This window comes from Ammospiza caudacuta, chromosome 1 (genome assembly GCF_027887145.1).
Source record: "Ammospiza caudacuta isolate bAmmCau1 chromosome 1, bAmmCau1.pri, whole genome shotgun sequence".
Lineage (NCBI taxonomy): Eukaryota > Metazoa > Chordata > Aves > Passeriformes > Passerellidae > Ammospiza > Ammospiza caudacuta.
In genome coordinates, this window is record NC_080593.1 from 22,154,952 (window position 1) to 22,171,864 (window position 16,913).

The 16,913-nt window shown below is 33.7% G+C and overlaps 1 protein-coding gene across 3 annotated transcripts in view; it reads right to left on the reverse strand.

Annotated features, from left to right (window-relative positions):
- Window positions 1–16,913, reverse strand: part of ABCB1 (ATP binding cassette subfamily B member 1) — a 48,471-nt gene that overhangs the window by 5,435 nt on the left and 26,123 nt on the right. Inside the window, exons 12-27 of one of the 3 annotated variants that reach the window (XM_058814951.1) lie at window positions 16,102–16,215; window positions 15,680–15,790; window positions 14,485–14,610; window positions 14,090–14,293; window positions 13,566–13,736; window positions 12,235–12,396; window positions 10,455–10,697; window positions 9,557–9,703; window positions 9,139–9,243; window positions 7,827–7,904; window positions 6,344–6,427; window positions 5,069–5,272; window positions 3,107–3,207; window positions 1,987–2,127; window positions 714–870; window positions 209–406 (exon numbers count right to left, since the gene is read on the reverse strand). In XM_058814951.1, coding sequence (XP_058670934.1) covers window positions 209–406; window positions 714–870; window positions 1,987–2,127; window positions 3,107–3,207; window positions 5,069–5,272; window positions 6,344–6,427; window positions 7,827–7,904; window positions 9,139–9,243; window positions 9,557–9,703; window positions 10,455–10,697; window positions 12,235–12,396; window positions 13,566–13,736; window positions 14,090–14,293; window positions 14,485–14,610; window positions 15,680–15,790; window positions 16,102–16,215 — 2,346 coding nt within the window. Of the gene's footprint in view, window positions 1–208; window positions 407–713; window positions 871–1,986; window positions 2,128–3,106; window positions 3,208–5,068; window positions 5,273–6,343; window positions 6,428–7,826; window positions 7,905–9,138; window positions 9,244–9,556; window positions 9,704–10,454; window positions 10,698–12,234; window positions 12,397–13,539; window positions 13,737–14,089; window positions 14,294–14,484; window positions 14,611–15,679; window positions 15,791–16,101; window positions 16,216–16,913 lie in introns of those variants that run through there. The other 2 variants (XM_058814958.1, XM_058814965.1) reach the window with 2 other exon arrangements.

Sequence of the window (16,913 nt, forward strand, 5' to 3'; positions counted from 1 at the left end):
TGAGACTGTGGATCAGTAATTGTGATGTGGGAAACTGGGACTTACATACATCTAGTTTAATTAAGGAGACCCAATGAGTCACTTGAAAATACTTAAAAATAAAACTAGAAATACCTGTTGTACTTATAAAATCACAGAAAACCAATGAAGAACCCCAATGAAGAAACCCTCACTTAATCTGTTGACATGTTCTTGCAAAAAAACTTACCATTTCTCCATCGAGTGGGTCATAAAATCTCTCCAGCAGCTGAACAACAGTGCTCTTTCCACAGCCACTACTGCCAACAAGAGCCAGAGTTTGTCCCTTTTCTACTTTTAGATTCAACCCTTGAAGGATTTTGACCTCTGGTCGGTTTGGGTAGTTAAATGCCACATCTTTGATTGTTATGTTTCCCTCAAATGTTTCCTATAATGAAAATATTATCACTGTTACATCTTTTTTAAGACAATTTCACAGATGATTAGAATTGCAGAAGTATCCTCATCCTCCAGAAGTCAATAGAGATTTTCAAAACAAATACCCTTTTGACTCTACGTGCAAAAGCTGGACTGAAAATAGGGAACTTGGTCCATGTTTTGCTCAGATAGAGTCGAAGATGCATTGTGATAAGGATGTAATCAGAAGGAGAGGAAGAATCAGTTTGAAGAAAGTGAGGAGAGGGATGTCCATATCACCAGTAAATAGTATCACCCAGAACTCATGGCTTACTCACAGGCTTGTCTCCTTCCTCACTATAACTGTCTATTGAGGGCACTCTTTCAAACAGCTGAAACAAGTGGGCTGCTGATATCTTGGCTTTGGCGTAGTCTGGAGCAAAAGAACTGGTTTGTCCTAGTGCCATTGCACCAAATACAACAGCTGAAAACACTCTATAAAGAAATCAGGGAAAAAATATCATGAAGAAAAGAACAGTGGAAATGTGGCTGCAGTCAACTTTTACTCAGTGAAAAAAGAGGGCTAAATTTAGAAAGAATGAAGTAGTAATCAACTATTATTGCTTTAATTATTAATTTAGCTCCAGAAATTTTTTATCTTTTTTTATTAAATGAGATAAACATGCCTGCATTCCAAATTCACTGTTTTCATTACATATTAGCAGTAACTTCTTTAGTTTCTTTTATTCTAGTTAGTATATTAAGTCTCAGCTGGGGCTGTGAAGAAAGGGATCAATGGATGGCATCATTGTTACTCTAATGCTGTTCCATCCTCACTGTGGTTTCCTCTCTAGGGTTTAACAACCTTTGGGAGTTAGTGATCACTTTTTAAGGCACCAATGAAAATAAGAACTCAAGCTTGTAACAAGGTGACAATAAAGATTTAATTTTCTACCGCATCTCTGCTGGAAAAAATTGCAGGATTTACAATACTGATAAAGGTTGAAAACTATGCTTTTATTAGTTTTTGATGACTTTTATGTCATTTTATGGAATTTTATGTAATTTATAGGCTACATTAGAATAGTTTAAAAACCTGTTGTCTTCAGCTATTACTTACTACCACACACCATAGAAAATAAATCATCACCAAGAACAGCTATTTGGCACATGAAACCTCTTAGCCTGTTTTAAGGCAAAGTAAAAAAGATTTGTTTTTATTAACTTTGTCTTTTTTCTTCAGAGCTACATAAAGTGATCTGTTTTATTCTCTGTTTGAACCATATAGAAGGGCTCACATGGTTTTTGCTCAAACCCTCCCTTTCAAATCTATCCAAAAATTCACTCAGCTGGCTAGAGATGTTCAGCTAGTAGATGGAATGCAGACACTTTCTAACATCTTCTGGTCAAAATGAGCTGTGTTAACTATCTTTAATTAGGTTGGCAACAAAAAATCAGTATGGTTGACTTTCTTGGGTATTCAGGTCACTGATACCCACACTGGTAGAATCTCAGTCAATCATACTTGTTTCCATAGCCCATGTATTGAACTGTTGCTCTTAAATAATTTTTCTGAACAGACAGAAAAGGTATTGTAAGAAAGATACTTACAAAAATACACTTTTAAACTCCATGAGATCATTTACCACTAGGTAGGCACCAAACCGGAAACAGCCAGCGTAGGTAAAGAACATCATTGCTTGTGAAAGGGCAAAACAAAAGCCAAATATATGTGCTTTCTTCACAGAATTTCTGTACAGAAAGAATGCATATTTTCATCAAAGTGTGCAGTCATACTGACATCCTAGTACACAAAAAACAATTAAACAATTAACTTCAATTGATACTGTTATGAATGTAAAGTTTACATACACCGAAACATTAACTAAAAACACTTTTCTCTCGTAGGGCAATAAGTTCTTATTTATACTAGAACAACAGAAAGATGAAAGTCTTGGAGCTATCCCACCAATGCCAACCCTGGGAATGGTTAGAAATTGTTCTGCAAATCACGAGATATGAACTCAAAACCCAGCAGCCTGGGAAAAAAGCTAAGTAATATCTTTTATGTCCTGCACTGTGCTCTAACCACTCATTTATTATGGTAGATGTGTTAGTGGCACTCTACTTCTTTCCCATTATATCTGTGTACATATACTTTCATTTTCTTTACTTTTCTCATAGATGTCCAAAAAGGAAACAGCACAGTCTGGAACAAATAAAACTTAAATTCATAGGATCTATTTAGTTTTTTACTTTAAGACTTTTAAATTTTGATTTAGTCCAAACAGACTTATATTAATTTATTTTCATCCCCAAACCAGCAAGTAATTATTCAAATGTTTTCAATCTTACTAACACTTTAAAAAGTGGCCTAATGTAATATTCAATTTCCATTAAAATAGTTTTAATTAAATATCCAACAAATCAGGTGGAAATTTAGATTAGACCACTTTGAAAGCTCACTTAAAACCAACATTTTTCCAAATCAAGTAACATTTTAATAGAAGATACCAATATTATAACAGAAAATTAATTAAATAAATTTTTTTAAAAATGTTGACTGGTGATGGTTACATTTGTCAATACAAATATGCAAAATATTGACATTAATTCTGAGATAATTAAATTATACATCAAATAATACACAATATTAAAAAAATCTATTATTGTGGAAGTAAAAGTTTGCAATTAATTACAGATTATTTTTAGCTTAATTATTTTATTATACCTGTATGGCACAATCAGATGTTCTCCATACATCAACTCAAATTTTCTTTCTCGGGTCAAGCTAACAACAGTTCTAATATTTTCTATTGCTTCTGTGGCAATCTGCAATAGAAAAACAAATGGTTTTTGTAATCAAAAATTAAGTATGCTGCAATTCCTTATTCTAAATTAATAGAAGATTCTCCTGGAATACAATTTTATATTTTATACTGGTTCTTAAAATCATAGACTGTTGATATAAAAATAAGCATTTTACATTTTTCTTTTTAGGAATGAGATTTTCTTACAATGCTCAGAATTTTCTGATAAGACCTCTTTAATGTCCTACAAAAAAATGGTGAAAAACCATTAGACAGCAATAACAAATATAGAGAAGGTACTCAACATGAAAAATGGCATATTAGCATTCAACTTCCAGTCTGCAGAGTTTGGGCTGCAATCAAAATGCCCAGGTTATTTAGGTGCCTTAGAGCTTGAAGTCTCAGCAGTAAATATTTGCCCTGAATACCTTCTTTTAGCTTGCAGATTCTTTAGACTTGAGTCATTTGTATACACAAATGTTCCAGGGGAGATTCAGATTAGACATTAAAAACAAAAAAAATCACTGTTAGGTTGGTCAGGCATTCAAATAGATTTCCCAGGTAGGTGGTGGAGTCACTGTCTCTGCAAGTGCTCAAGAGATGGAGGTGGCACTTGGGGATTTGCTTTAGGGGTCACTGTGGTGGTGCTGCCTTGATGGTTGGACTTGATGACCTAGAAGGTCCCTTCCAAACTTGATGATTCTCCAGAAGACTCTCAAGTCTTCAATGCATTTTGCTATCGTATACATTTAATGTAATTTTAGTTTAATTAAGACCATAAAGTAAGGTTTTTTAGTAACCTAAGCTCAGCAACTCCTTGCAGAAAGTGTATTTTGCAGGGGGAACATTATTTTTACCAAAAAAACTCCCATATTTTTTAAAAAATGAGAATTAATTAAAATGCCTGTAGTCCAGTGCTTGCTTAGGTGGCCTTGAGAAAGAAAACTAACATTACTATGAAAAGAAAATTTTTTTTTTTCAGTTTTGAAAAAAGAAATCAGAAATATTTGTAACACCCGTGCTAAATATTCACAATATGCTGCATTAAGAAAGTCTTTAGTGCTTATTCTAAAAATTGTCAACTATTTTCTATCACATCTTACAACAAAACAAAATAAATGCTCATCCCTCAGAGAGAAGCAGAAGAAATGTACGCAGTTGAAAGGAAAGGAATGGAATTGCATGACCTTAGATAAATGATTTTCTTTTCAGCAACTTTTCAAAAGAGTAGGACATAAGAAGAGATTTTAGAAAAGCTTTACCTTGAAGAAAGCAGCATCTGGAAAGTGATGAAATAGTTATTCTGTCCCAAAAAGATTTTTGGAATGAAGTGACATTAAATGCCTTCATTTAATTTGTTAAACAAGAGTCTAGCCTTCTTGTTTTTCTGTTCTCATCTTTCTCTTCCACTCAAGAAACAAAGGAATGGCAAACAGAAACCAGTGGATATATACATATTATCACTGCAAACATTAATAAGATGAAGAAGGAGAGAGAAAAAAAAAGCAGTGTAATAAACATAAGATAGATGGCATGCCAAAAAGGGATGATGGGAAAAAAAAAAGCCAAAATGAGAGTGGTTGCAAAATAAGGAAAACAAAGATGTCTAGAAAAGGAATGAGAAGAGAATATGCCTGAATTGTCTTTAGCACATTCCAACATTTAACTACAAAAATATTATTTGGTTAATACCATAAGTCTTCAATTGTTATTGAAGAGGTGTGATGTAGGTCTGCTAGTGTACCTGGCTGTGTACCTGGCTGTCTTTGGAGCTTGCCTATTGTGAAATGTTCTGGGCTCAGAAGTCATCCATCCATTAACAATGCTTTGGTAAATATGACTGCATACGTTATACAGAAACAGATTCATTTCTCTTGACCCACCTTTCCTGCAGCTTCCAGCTCACGTTTATCTTTCTTAGCGTGCCCAGCCAACATCTTCATTTCAATCATTCCTGCCACTGCAATGATGGGCACAACAGCTAAAAGCAGCAGGGTCAGCTGCCAGCCATAAACCAAGGATATAACAATTCCAGTCCCCAGGTTGGCTATGTTTTGTGCAATTAATGCTAGTCTGACACCAGTTGCCTGGACAAAGAACAAAAGGCATTTCTTACCAACATAACTGTATTTTAAATAAGAAAAGCATTTTCACCCATAAAATTCCTGATTCTCAAAGCACTGCTTAGAAAGTCTTAACTCAGTTTTGCTATTTTTCAAAATGGCAGGTTTTTAAATGCTCTTGTAAAAAGTTATCTAGATCATTGTTACATCTTCTTTCCCCATATTATAATTACCTCAATTTACTCTGCAATTTCTAAATTCTGCTCTTGAAACTGAACAAACTTTACCCTCCTCACATACTCACATTTACATCTAAACATTAAAATCTGTCAAATTTTTTAGATCACAGAGCTAGCTTTACAAGTCATCACACAGAGTCCAATAAGAAAGAAAATTAAATATTTAACTTTCCCTATTGAAATAAAGCCAAAGATGCTTCAGAATCCTTCAGTTTAGAAAAAACCCCAAGCATATAACTTCATGTAGCAGTAAAAATTTACTTAAGCATACACAAATGATTACATTCAGTGTACTTTAGCTTGATATTACATAACCCTGAAAGCACAGAATTTACTTATAAAGAATCTCCATAAGGTAACTGAGAAATGAAAGTCAATTGCTGGAAGTTCATTTTGTTTTTAATAAGAAATCTGTACAACCAAAAAGTAGCAGGAGATTGTAAACTGAATAAATTTATTTGCATGTCTTTAAGTGAATAAGACCTCTTTAAAAAGACTTCTTAGGTAGGAGATTCCCAATATATTTGTTTAATAATAAAGATCACAATACAGCAAAATAGATTTTTTTTTAGAAAAATGTATTTGGAAATTAGTCTGTAAATATATATTACCATAATTTTCATAAAGTGCATCAGTGCATTCTCTCCCAGCTATTGGTATATATATAATTATTATATATATACCAATAGCTGGTATAATAGTACATTTTATATATAAAATAAATAATATAAAAATTATTTTATAGTATATTTTAGTTTTCAAAATCAAGACTGGTATCCAGCTAGTCAAAACCAAGCTGCAACTTCATTACATGCTAAACCAAACAGGAAAACTTCTAACACAAAATTTTACTTACTCCTTTCACTTGAGAGGCATCATTAGCAAGTCTTGTAGTTAATGCTCCAGTGCTATTTTTAGGATTATCAAACCAGGCCATATCCTACAATAAGAAAAATTATTTTTAAGACCAGATTTTGGACATTTCAAATAAACTGCTAAGTAAATCTGGTAAGTGGCAGTGCCTCAGTTCTACATATTTAAATAAGTTTAATTCCATCACTGCACATTGAATATATTTAGAAAGAAGTGAAATCTTGTGAATCATTGATGTATTCATTGTCACTGCTGAGAAGGGGAGCAGCTGAGAGATTCCAAAAGTAAAATTTACCCTCCCTCACTGCTGCTCCTTCATTGAATCTGCTTGGAGGAGAGGACTCTTTGGTCACACTCCCTCATGGGTGCAAAGCTGTTTGCAGAGGGGTTAAATGTAAAGCATTTTCAGGTTACAAACTAAATATTCCTTTTTTTGTTTCTTCCCATATTGAAGAGGCTTATTGTTAAGCCTCTTGACATGAGACACCAACAAACCAACAACAAAACCAAAACAAACCCAAACCCAACCAAAGGAAAAATCAACTTGTTCTATCTATCTGATCAAAGTTAATTGTTTGGATGGGGTACACAGTTTATGATTTATTCATCAAATATCTGATTTAAACTATCAGGTGTAGTATGCATTGAATGAAGTCCTGGTAATGCATTACAGGCCTTTGTGACCTCAAGACTCAATTGTAAGGTTGCCTTTTCATTAGATTTTTAGTATGGCTAATCTATAAATCGTGATTTTTCAGAATACAACAGTTTTCTGTCACATTGAAAATAGTCATGTTCACATGAATCAAATTCTGTGTCTACATGTAGCTTTATGTGCAAGACTTAAAATTCCATAACTATCATATTTTGTATTTCAAAATCTAAAATACTGATCCTGAAATCATGCACAATTAAGCCAATTTAGAATTAACAACATTATATTCTATTTATATTTTAACTCTCTGAAAGTGGCTTTACTTTTCAATACACAATCTTAATGTTGCATTAACAAGCAACAACTAGAGATTTGGGGGCTTGTATGGAGATTTCAAATAAATATATAAAACCACATATCTGTACATATCACAATTCAAATCTGACATTTGAAGTAAGAGTTACAGTGTAAGTTGTGTTGCATTTCTTTAGGGGAGAGAGGGCCCAAAGAAAGCAAAGCAGGCAAATGAACAGGTAATGGGAAACTGCTGGTGCACATCAACTTGTCAGACCCTTGTAACTTGGCTGTAAAACTAAGTCTGTGCAAGGAGCACATAAAAAGCTCTTGTACTGATTTAAGACTCTCCCTCTAAGGACACTTTGCATAACCACATGTAATTAATCAAATTGGTTTCTAGTCTGATTTAAACAATCTTCTCTGTATGATACTGTGATGTAGAATCCAGTTATTTTATACCAATACCATCAATTCTTTTTAAAACCCTGGAAATTAAAATATTTATTATCTTTACCTGTCTAAGCATTGCTTTAAATGCCATGAATCGAAGCCTCATTGTAAGAATTTCTCCAGCTTTGCCAAATGCAAAACCCTGTTTGAGAGAAAGTACAATGCTTAGTTTAGTATTACACTGTTTGTGTTTATTCAATACATATTTTAGACAAATTGCCTCTATAATGTCAAAGTAAAAAATATTGCTGTCCTGTTTGCAGAAAGCAAATGTAAAACCAGGTTTAATACACATAAATTCTAGTAGGTTCACAGTACTTATATTCAAATACAATTAATGAAAAAAATATATAGGGAGCATAGCAATATTTCCCAGCACTGCTTCACCAGCATGCTTTAAGGAGAAGGTTACCAATCAACCCTTTGACTTCATTTGTCTGAGTCAATGTAAGTCAGATTTTAACAAGTAACATTTAGGTCATTCATTTTAGATTAAAGGCCTTTTAAGGCAACCTGGGCTCAGTCAAATGCAACAGTCAAATTTAAAAACATTACCTGAACATTTCTAAACTGAGCAAACCTATCACAGCCCTGTACTACTCAGCCTTCCATACTCAAGGCCCTTTTTGCTAGTGCAATGAGACAATTCCACAAACAAACCAGTTTTCTGCAAGAGGCTGTTTATGCTGCTGTCCCAAGCACGGTATTATTTCACTCTGTGGGCTCACTTAACAGATAAAAATATACCAATATACTCCTAAATTATAAAATGGACTGTATATGAAAATATTTACTATGATTATGACCTTTTTTTCTTTTTCAGTGGCACTGTTGTGTCAGGTTCAACCATTAGTATTTCAGCAGGAGAAAGTGGGTATCAGTGTGATGAGTGTTACCTGACAAACTGGGCCTGGGAGTCTCCCACAGGAGAAATATAGGATGTTCCCTTGGACAAGGGTTAGGGAAGTAACAAATTGGAGAACAGAGGCAGGAGATGGATAGATTTTCAACTACTAACAGATTCAAATAGGAGGGCTTGAGGTGAGAGGAGGGTGGTAGAATGTGAGGACTGGAGAGGTTGCCTGTTAGCTGACAATGGAAAATGAGTGAGAAAATCCAGAGTTTCGTGCTGAGAGGTGTCTGACTGATGAACAAGATGGGAATTTCTAAAGTTAAGAGGTCTGAATAGATTCAAAACACTCTTAAACTCAAGCAGCTCTAGGTCAAAAAAGTTTCAGCACAAGACATATCTAGAACCATAAATACAGGTTCTGGTTTGAGTTGGAGACATTTTATGAAGATGCAAATTTTTAGTATATTTCAGATTTGTAAGACATGATGAACAATTAAAATAAGGTTAAAATATTAAAACATACCTGAAAAAAGAAAGTAAAAAAGGAAATGATTCCAAGTACTAAAAACAGCAGTGAATATAAGTTGCTCTGTTTTCTTAACAATTCCTTGTCAGTCTCTGTAAAAATCTATAATATAAAATTTGAAAGAAAGTTTTATAAAATTAGCTAACAATTTAAAATGCTCTCATCTTTCTCAGTAACTTTTTTTGGTAGTCAATTGCATTCATATGAAATTTGATCATATATTACATAATATTTAATGTATAACAAGCATATGTCAGGTTGTAGCAAGATTTTTAGCATTTTGTGTCATAAAATTTTTCAGATTTTTGCAAGAATGCTTCATCCACTCTTCAGCTTTAGTGATTGTTTTAAGTTAATTTTATTTAAAATAAATATTGTGGGCTTATAATTTTTTGCTTATTTTATTCCAACTTACCCCAATAATTTCAGAAAATATGACTGAAAATGCAGGTTGTAAAGCTCCATTGATAATTGCACACAAGGTTCCAGCTACAAAGTATGGCCATTCAGTTTTATTCAACTTCATAATTTTTAGAAATGAAGCTGGAGGCAGTTCTTCAGCCTAAAAAACGTGAATTGCATTAGGACAAACATCAATGTATTTGGCAAAATACAGAGAAAAGGAGAGATTAATAATCAATTTCCTATTCCCAGAATCTATTCAGGGGGAGCAAAACTGTATAATTTTTAATAACATGAATAAATGATTGTACTTTTTTTTTGTTCTAACACGAGGGAGATCTGTACACGATATTTATAGCACTTTTCTTTTTATATTAGTTTATCCATGTAATTTTTGTTGCTGAATACTTTGGTATTGGTCAGTGATGACTGAACTATTTATTCTGGGCATATTACAGTGAGTAATCCATGGCTTGATTAATTCAAGTAATTGTTCATGAAGCAATTAATAACAGTAAAACAGTTGCTGTAAATATGAATGTAATAATATTTGGGGAGGGGGTTGCAATTTTTGTTGTAAGTTGTTATGTTGGGCTAAATATTTTGTTTCTTATCCAAAAATGAATATTTAACCTGTATAGCTTATGTTAGTATGGTACATAAATATATGTATGTTTCTTTTAAGGGAAATTTACTTTCAATAACAAATTCATCATCTTTGTTATATTGCCATTTTATTTCTATTATCATTTATGGTGAAAGTAGAAAAGAAAGTAATGAATATTATCAGTCAAAGGCTATTTAGTATTAAATTCTTATGTCTTTTTGTACCTTTTTTCTGCAGGAGAATGAATTTAACAAACTTTGTTTAGAGGAATTAAGTTCACTAACAGCTCAGCAAAGATACTTACAGGTGAAGATTTTTCCTCATCAGGACTATCATTTTGCTCTCCTGGCTTTTTCATGCTTCTCCGAGTTGATCGTCTTCTCAATCCTCTGGTTAAGGATTCTTCAGAGTCTGGTTCAGATTCACTGCTTTTGACACTATGTAAATTCTCATAATTTTCTGATGATGGAAGTACATTCTCATAATTTTCTGATGATGCAAGTACATACTCATAATTTTCTGATGATGGAACTTCAGCTTCTATTGACTAAAAGTGGGAAGAGCATGATGCTAAGATTAAACATGCACATATTACTTCAAACTTTCAAAATTATGAGGTAGTCAAAGTAAAAGTAACTTTGTTTCAGTTGAAAGAGATATTAGGGAACAACATATAAAGCCTTAAGGAGGTATGAAAATCTGTATAATTATTAGAGCTCTATCTTCAGAGCTTTAGTCATACATGAGTTTTGGATCTCATGAAAATTCTTATAGTAAGTAGAAGACAGAGAGTAGCCACTCTATTTTTTAATAAATTAAACAAAAAATTTTAAATTGAGAGTAAGCCCTTTGCACTCCCCTTGGGATCATTTAGAATTAATTCTTGGGGAATATACAGTTTATTTATGAAGTGATAAAACATTACTGTCTTTACTGGAAAACACACTAAGCAATTCTTGATTTTAAATGGAATAAGGAAGTTCAGGAGGAAACAAGTCAAAAAGACATTTTGTCTGAAAAATTAGAGCAGCCTGGAGAAGGAGCTTTACCCTTAGTGGTACTTTTGCCAGTCTCTTTGAGAGAATGAATAATGTCTACCCATCCTGAGGTTTTTGATAGCAACTGGATTCAAAGTTGCCTTCAACTTGTGTTTTGTTTTTTCCATTTTTTAAATTTCTTACTGCTTTTTGCATTACTATTAAAGATATCTCTTTTTACTTGCTTTCAAATTTTAATTTTCTTTTTTTATTGTTTTTCAATTTTCTTTCCATTTTATATTTCCTCATTTTCTCCATATTTGCATTTGCTTGGATACAAAGTTACTTTGAATCTAAGGTAACCAAATGCATTCTCCTATGAAGAAATATTTTAATTGGTCTGGTTAACCTCTTCAGTGTGACATACTGAGATGGCAGTTTCAGTTTCTTTAATGCACGTAGAGGTTATGCAGTAAAACAAAGGCTACAATGAAAATCTGCTATAACCTAATTAACCTAATGGTCACATGGGACATTGGGATGAAAGTATCTAAGTGTCTTGGTCTTCATTTAATAGCTAACACATTTCAGAAATTTATTATAATTTGCAATCTCTTTTTTTCTATCTGTATAAGTTAAGAACACATTTTTGCTCTTGGCACAGCTGAATTATTTTTCTTTTTCTTCTATTCCAACACTTTTTTTTTCTTTAGAAAGGAATTCAGTATGAAGAATTATAACTAAACAGCTTAAAATGCTGCATTCCTCCAGAGTCAGCTACTGTATTTTACCTTTTATCAGACTAAGAACAACCAATGGAATACCAAACTACTGTAGTTATCTGCTCTGCACTAACTGCATAAAAAGAAAACATAAAATCATCTTTTAAGTTTAAATACCTAGAGGATTAAAAATGTACTATCCCAGGTTTGAACAGGTCTTGTAGCCAAACTAGTGTTCTCTCTCATTATTACTCACCTTTGAAAGTACATGAGTCTTTTGCTATTATCAAAATATGCTGCAGAATTTCCCATACTTCTGCTAAAATTACTATGGGTGGGCGGAAAAAAAAAAAGGAAATGAGCCAACAGCTAGAGACAGAAGTACCTGCATGTTAACAAGTTTGTAGTAGATTCCCTTTTTCTCAAGCAATTCAGCATGGTTGCCCAGCTCTTTGATAACTCCACCTTCAAACACAGCAATCACATCTGCATTCCGGACTGTTGACAGTCGATGAGCTACCACCACCGTGGTGCGTCCTTCCCTTGCCTGAAAACCGCAATAGTTACTGTCAGCATTTACAAGTAAATGCAAAAACTGCTTATCTTCATGGCAGAATTGAGTAGGAACTAAAGGAAACATTAAAATGGTTCACAGAAAAATATAACTATAAAAAAATAAAATCTAAAAATTAGTTCCTTAAAATAGAAATATAATTTAAAGACTGAAATTTAATATTAGAGAAAATCTTTCACTGTGGCACATAAATACATCACATTTGATCAAAAAACATCTAAACAAAAATCTCAATATATAGAATTTCAGAATGTTACAAACACTAAAATGTTTAAAATGCTATGATTTTTATATTTAGGCCCAGAGTTGCCCACTTAAACTATAAAATCCATGGAGAATTTATACTCAGAAACACTAGAAAATATTTTACACTCACTTTTAAAGATAACAGTGTTTTAAGTTGTAAGTCAGTGCTAACTCAAGTGACTACAATAAAAACAAACTTTTCTAAAATTTCATATGAATTGTATTTCAACTAAGTACCTTTCTTTGGATATTCATAAGCATAATACACTTAATATTCCAAACATCACAGCTTGTCATTTTAATTATGAGGCTGTTTTAAAGTGATCAAGCAAATTTTAGTTTAAACAATGAAAGCAATGATCCCAAGCAGTGGAATTCTGTCATCTTCAGTGATGTCCCTCAAGTGGTCCCTCATACTGGGACCCATACTATTCATTATCGTTATGACTGATACTGGTAAATGGGATTGAGTGCATACTCAGCAAGTTCAGGGTGACATCAAGCTGAGCAGTGCAGTTTATTGACTTGAGGGAAGGGATGGCATTCAGGAGGTCTCTGACAGGCCTGAGGAGCAGGCCCAGGAGAATCTCATGAGGCTCAGCAAGGACAGGTGACTGACAACAATACGAACGGCTGTAAGACAGATAATGGACGAGGATGGTATTTACATCAACAAAATGTTGATTTAAGCTGGATAAGGCAGAAAATATTATTCCATCTTCTAATTTGGAGTAGGATTTCTCTCTGTAATGCCTGCAAATATTCTGTACAAAGAATATTTGCCAGATTAAAGTTTACATTTTCTGTTTTTATGTGTCTCTATTTTCAACAAAAGTCCAAGAAAGAAGTAAATATTAGGCTCCTACTTACATGCTTCATTCTAAAACTCCACTGACCTTGTCCAGTGCTGCCTGCACAATTGATTCACTCTCAGTATCCAAAGCTGATGTTGCCTCATCAAGCAGAAGAATTTTAGGATTGCGAACCAAAGCTCTGGCAATTGCTATTCTTTGCTTCTGGCCTCCACTGAGCTGTGCCCCTCTTTCTCCAACCACAGTTTCAAACTTCTACAAGACAAACACATGTATTGAAAAGACTCAGTGTCACAGTCCCTCCACTAAAGATGCCAGCAATGCCAGAGATGCTGGTAACACCTTCTCCTTTCTCTACAGGAATAAACACCTACTGGATACACCCGACTAATCATTTGTGTTCCTGGAATTCTGGTAGTTCCTCAAATGACAGCCAAATCATTGCCTGAAGATATAAAATGAACATTATTCTCAAAAGTTATGAGGAAGCTCTGCATATTCACAGGTCCAGGATAGCTTCCTGTCTTAACAAGCATTCCTTCTGAGGAATCATTTGGCACAAGAAGTTTTAGAAGAAATTATTGCATCAGAAGAGCTGATCTGCTTACATTGGGTAGCTTCATGATGAAGTCATAGGCATTTGCCTCCTTGGTGGCTTTTTCAATCTCCTCCATGGTGACATCCTCACGGCCATAGCGAATATTTTCTGCAATAGTAGTGGCGAAGAGCACGGGCTCCTGATTCACCACGCCAATAACCTCCCGCAGATACCGTATGTTTAAGCTCTTAATGTCCTGCCCATCAATGGTAACCTAAACAAAAGAGAGCAGACAAAAACTGTCTACTGCTTGTTTTGATCAAGGAACCTCTCTCTCCATGCCAGCATGTGCCATTTCAGGGGACGCTTCACCATGTCACTGGAAAATTGACAAGAGCAGCGAGGCTGGAAGTAGACTTTCCACACATGGTGTGCAGAGCATTCATCTCACTTGAGGTGTCTTACCGTGCCTTTCTTGGGATCATAAAATCTCTGGATGAGCTGAACAGTTGTGCTTTTCCCACAGCCACTGCCACCAACCAGGGCCACTGTCTGGCCAGAATTAATCTTGAGATTCAAGCCCTTCAGTATCTGTCCATATGAGAAGGTTGGTCAAAAACATAACAGTATTTAGAAATGTCAAGGTAAATTTGAAAGACTAGAATGAAATAACCTTTATATTTCTAGCCAAATTTTGTAGAAAAAATTTATAAACATGTGGATTTAAATTTTGCATTACTGATGACTTCAGCTTATTTTTCCTTATAATTACATCACAATTGGCTCAGTATCAATGTACCATACAACACACTCCTCAATTACCTGTCTCACGAACCAGTTCATATGACAAAATAATAGTATTACACTATTCATAACTAACAGAAAATACAAAAACAATACAATGAAGAATTTCTGTGTTATGTTGCCTCACCTTTTTCTTTAATTCATCATATGCTGACTACAGGGAAGCTATGTAAAAGTCATGGTTAAAAGCTGAGTAAATTTCCTTGCTGCCTACCAAAATTAAGAAAGGTCACTTTATCAAGATCGGGGATTTTCCTTCAAGGTAAAGAAGGAAAATTACATAATGCAAAGACACTTTCCATGGAAATATTTTCAAGAACCATTGATATGTTATCTATCATCACTGCATTAAGATTCCGAATACATGACAGTGTTTTAAAAAGAAAACTTCTTCTCTGTCTAGACAAGTACAGATTCTGATCTCTGTTCCATAAACAGCAAGTCCTTGATGAACCTGCTTTCTTTTTTTCCTGGTTCAGACACAGTCATAAAAAGCTGCATTGCAATTATTTTAAAACTTATTAGCTCATTATTATTACTATACACAAACATTTGAGTTAGGATTGTAAAATTATTTTTATAGAAATATATATTTATAGTTTTTTGCATAGCCACACTAACTAGGGCATTAGACAAAAAAATTATTCAGGAAACTTAACATGTTTACCCAAGGTGGAAATAAATCTAACTAAAATCATTGTGATGACACAGTAGTTTTAAATACATTAGAGAATCAATCTGAAACTGTTAGATTTTCAACAAAAAATAATTTATGTGAATTTTTAATTATTTTTTCCCAAAATATGATCCATATGTTCCACTGTAATATATATATATGAAGTTTCAATTACAGTACCTCAACATCTGGTCTGGATGGGTAATTGAAGTAAACATTTATTAATTCCAAGTTTCCTTTTATGTGGTCTGGTTTGTAACCTGCCTCTGAATAGCTGTCAATTTGAGGTTCCTGCGCAAAATAAAATAAAATAAAATAATAACCAATTTTTCTTCGTAAAGAAGTCCTGGAATGCACCATTATTCTGCAGAAATGTTAAACAGGTTTTTAAAGTAATTTAGGTGAGGTTTCTGAAAGATCTAAATGACACAATATTTTCCTCCCTCACTGCTACATTGCTACATTGTTGATATGCTCATGCAAGAATACTTACAAAATTTTTCCATTAAGCTTCTGTGTGAATTTAGTTCCTGTCTTTAAAAAGAAGGGTCTCTTACCTTCAAGAGAAGTTTTGAAATTATAATGAGGGCAATGATACTCACATTGTCTATTATGTTAAAGATGGCGTAGGCAGCTCCTCTTGCACTTGCAAACGCCTCTATGCTTGGAGCAGTCTGTCCAATACTGAAAGCTCCAATCAATACAGAGAAAAAGACCTGAAAGAAATGTTTACAGAGGCATATATTCATTCTCATTTAAGCAGAAAATTATATTTATTTCTGTTAGGTATTTTTGGGTAAGGAGGTCTGTTAAGGGAAGTTTAATGAATCTAGAATTAAAGCAAAACTGAAAAGGTCTCTCTTGGGCAAAGAAAAACATTAAGAAAAGGGCTTTTTAAGGTTCATATCAGAACTGAGAAGCTGTACAACAATAATTTTGCAAATACATTGAGAAAAAGTGAAAAAAGTGACTCAGAGTTGTAAAACCTATGACAAAAAATTTAGAATTGCACTTGATGTCTCAGGATTTATTGTACTAATGCATTCTTTGGCCAAAGACTGGAAAGTGTATTATATATCTGCCACAGAACAACAACAGATATGCAAAACACTATCATTCTGCTTTCAAAGAGACAGTGAGACAAGTATAGAAAGCCAAGTTCTTCATCAAAAAGTAATAAAGGATACCCCACTTCAATGAAAGAGCAAAGTGCAAGCAAACAAGAAACAGCAGCAGAAGAGAAAAATTCATCATTTTCTCAGAATAGCAGTTCATTACTTTCAGTTAGTATCAAAACAAAAGCAATTAAACCACCCTGCTCAGAGTTCATAACAGCCATAGTAGTCAGAGCAAAGTCTGTCACACCCATCCTCTTGAACAGAGATCATTCACAGGTTTTAAACCCAATAATGCA